The 3,447-nt window shown below is 46.1% G+C and overlaps 1 protein-coding gene across 1 annotated transcript in view; it reads right to left on the reverse strand.

Annotated features, from left to right (window-relative positions):
* The window catches only part of PDPN (podoplanin), a 42,631-nt gene that overhangs the window by 7,389 nt on the left and 31,795 nt on the right, over positions 1–3,447 (reverse strand). Inside the window, exon 2 of the mRNA XM_013005313.2 lies at positions 2,194–2,330. Within this exon, the coding sequence (XP_012860767.2) occupies positions 2,194–2,330 (137 nt within the window). The remainder of the gene's footprint in view (positions 1–2,193; positions 2,331–3,447) is intronic.

A 3,447-nucleotide genomic window follows, 5' to 3' on the forward strand; every position in this document is an offset into this window, starting at 1 on the left:
GTGTAAAGCACATTTGTACATTCATTGCCCTCATCATTCTCAAAACATTTCCTCTCCACTTAAGCCCCTGGCATCGGCTCCTCATTTTTCCCCTCCTGGCCCCCTCCACACTCCCTCTGAACCCTTAATAATTTATAAATTATTATTATTTTGTCATCTCTTGCACTGTCCGACGTCTCCCTTCACCCACTTTTCTGTTGTCCCTCCCCCAGGGAGGGGGGATGGCCTACCTTTTTAAAAAAAGAAACAAATGACAAACGTTTAGCCTGCTGACTTCCTCAGATCTGAATCTTCTGAAAATACTGGCTCCCTGGGCTCTACTTCTTTCTCTCCCTTGAGCTTGAACGGCAAATGTTCCTCTTGAAACCGTTCTTTGGCACACATCCTATGCCTTCCCAGGCTTTCATACCCTCCTACCCCCAGTTAGAATAATAGCCAGCCTTCATTAAGAGCTTACAATGTGACAAGCCCTTTAAATACACCCTCATTTACTCCAAGCACAGTCCTATCAAGGAGATCCCATCTTTAGGCCTACTGTAGGAGCAAGGCGTGGAGAAATGAGATGGTGTGCCCAGCCCCACCGAGTCAATAAGCGACATAGCCAGGGCTTGGATGAGATTATATTGACTATATGTAACGCCCACGCCAGTCAAGCATTTCGCAAATGTGCAAGTGAGAACCTACTATGCGCCCTGTATGAGTCCAGGTCTTAGGGATGCAATGGTAAAAAAGTCCCCTGAGAATGCAACTCACATTCTGGGGTTGGCTAGAGGATATACACATGTAACATGTAAGCAAATTAAAAAGATAATGGTAGCTGAATTCACACACTTGAAAGAAAATGCAAGCTAGGATAATAGATGAGACCAAGTGTTTCTATAAAGGGCCAAATAGGTACCTGCTTTTAGCTTTGTGACCATCATGTCTCAGTTCTACTCTTAAAGCGTGAAAGGAGTCGGGTAATTCTGAACCAAATAGGTGTGGCTGTATGTCAATAAAACTTTATTTGCAACAATAAGGGATCTGTCAAATCTAGCAAATAGTCTGCTGAACACTGGGCTAAAGGATAGGGAGTGCTGGTGGCACAGGGGGTTAAGCGCTGGCTGCTAACCGAAAGGTTTGCACCCACCAGCAGCTCTGAGGGGGAGAGAGAGATGGCCCTCTGCTTCGGTGTAGCTTTTACAGCCTCAGAAAACCTCGGCAGCAGCTCTGCTCTGCACGAGAGAGTCTCTGGGAGTAAGAACGACAGTGGGTTTAGTTTTGCGTCTGGGGCTGAAGAATGAAGGCTGAGAGGGTATGAGTAGGGGAGTTACTTTCGAGGTGACTGAGGGACTGTGTATGCTTCAAAATCATGAGTAAAAACTAGCCATGGAAAGATGTGGGGCGTATCCTAGGCTGAGACAACACAATCTCTAAGCTGCAACAAACGTGCGTTTGAAGGATGGAAAGGTCAACATGGCTGAAATGGAGTAAGTGACTGGGGGAATGGTCCAACAGAGTCAGATGAATGGCATGACCCACTGTCCAGAACAACTTAACTGTCAGCTGCTTGGTGAAGCGTGTGACAATGTCCCTCCAAGTGCCCACCTCATGGTCTTGCTTAAGGCAAATGCGTAAAACACTTAAGAGTTGGTTGAAACTCACTAAAGTCAGACCTTGTGAGTTGAGATCACAGGATCTATACCAGTGTGGTCTATGAGCCAGTCCCCAGTCCATAACCAGATAAGGAATTGAGAGTACATACTTAGAAACTCGTACGGCAATACTACCAAACCAATCGCCATGGAGTGGAGCTCAATTCATGAAGACCCATGAGTGGAACCGCACTGGTTGTAACCTTTCAGAAGTAGATCACCGGAAGTTTTTTCTGAAATCCCTCCCGGTGAATCGGAGCTGCCACCTTCTGATTAGTAGCCAAGCCATTCAACCTTTTGCACCACCCAGGGATTCGCATAAAGTTAAGTCATTGGTTGCAGTGGTTTAACCTCACTGGGGGGCTTCCTGGGAGTAAAGATTGAGTGATCTGTACTGTCAATATGACAACCTCCTTAGGGTTGTATGGCAGCCCAATGAGGCATTGAGTGGCTCTAGTTTGTCATGTAGTGTCCTGATGGGTCAGTGGTTTGTTTTTTCTTGGTTTTATATCCGTGAATGGGAACTGGGGGCCAATTTCCCTCTTCCCAGGACACTCACCAGAGTTGTCAAGCCAGTGGCCTCTTTCGTGGTGTCTTCTGCACCCGGAGTCTTGGTGCCATCTTCAATACCAAGGGTCACCGAGCCACCTTCTGTCCCCATGGTGACGATGTCATCTTCCGGTTGGCTCGTGGAAGCTAAAGAAGAAAGCTGGGGTCAGGGCTTCAAATGGAAATCCTGTGATCCGCTTCCATCAGGTTATTCTCTTTCCCATTTCTTTGGGATTTTTTTTTTTTTTTTTTTTTTTTTTAGGGGAAAGGTGTCATTTTTCTGGCTACCAGTACTAGTAACAAAATCATTCTCCTTGCAACACTTCCGACACACACCGTGGGCTAGTGAACGTCATTGCAATCCCAAACCAAACAAAACTATTTACTGTCATCAAGGCAGTTCTAACTCACACCCCCAATCCATTGCTCTCCAGCAGATTCAGACACAGAGCGACCCTATAAGTCAGAGTAGAACAGCCCCACAGGGTGTCCAAGACCGTTATATTTCCCGAAGCAGTCTCGTCCTCCTCCTGTGGAATGGCTAGTAGAGTCAAACCATCTGTCATTCGGTTAGCACCCAAGTGCCTAACGACTTCTTGTAAGGCTCAAAGGCAAAGCAAAGGGGGTGAGAATTCAAACATGGAGAGCAGCCCGATCTCCCAGGAATCCTGTGGGCCAACTGGGAGAATACGCATCGTTCCTTTGTTACAATAACCAAATTCTTTCTGGTACGATTTGGTGAGTAAATGGTGAATAAAATTAATGCATTCATGCCAACAGAATATCATTTAGACCTAAAAAAAAAAAGCTTTTAAAAATACTGATTTCCAGACTCCATCTACTAAGAATGTCCCAAGGCTGGGTTCCCCTTCTCGCTAGGTCATAGCAAGGCAGCTGTTCAGTTGGATGATTACAGCCATGGGTTCTGACCCCGCCTCATAGATGATGAAGCTCAGCTTCTAATTTTATAGTTGGAGTTACTGTTTCCAGGGGAGGAGCAGTAATATACTTGAGAGTCCGGGACACCGTACTCTAGCCAAGACCTCCCTGCTCTGGCCCCTCTGGCTTTTATGCATTACCACATGTCGTTAGGTACCATCAAGTCAGTTCTGACTCATGGCAACTTTATGGAAGCTTTATGTATAACCTAACAAAACACTGTCAGGTCCCGTGCCATCTTTGCAATGAACTGTTTTTATGTTTGAGTTGCGGTATTCTTCCATCTTCCTCTGTCTCACGGCCCCTCCACTTGACTCAGCACCAC

The sequence above is a fragment of the Echinops telfairi genome, unplaced genomic scaffold, assembly GCF_000313985.2.
Source record: "Echinops telfairi isolate 266 unplaced genomic scaffold, ASM31398v2 ScPeMD7_7457;HRSCAF=8495, whole genome shotgun sequence".
NCBI classification, from domain to species: Eukaryota; Metazoa; Chordata; class Mammalia; order Afrosoricida; family Tenrecidae; genus Echinops; species Echinops telfairi.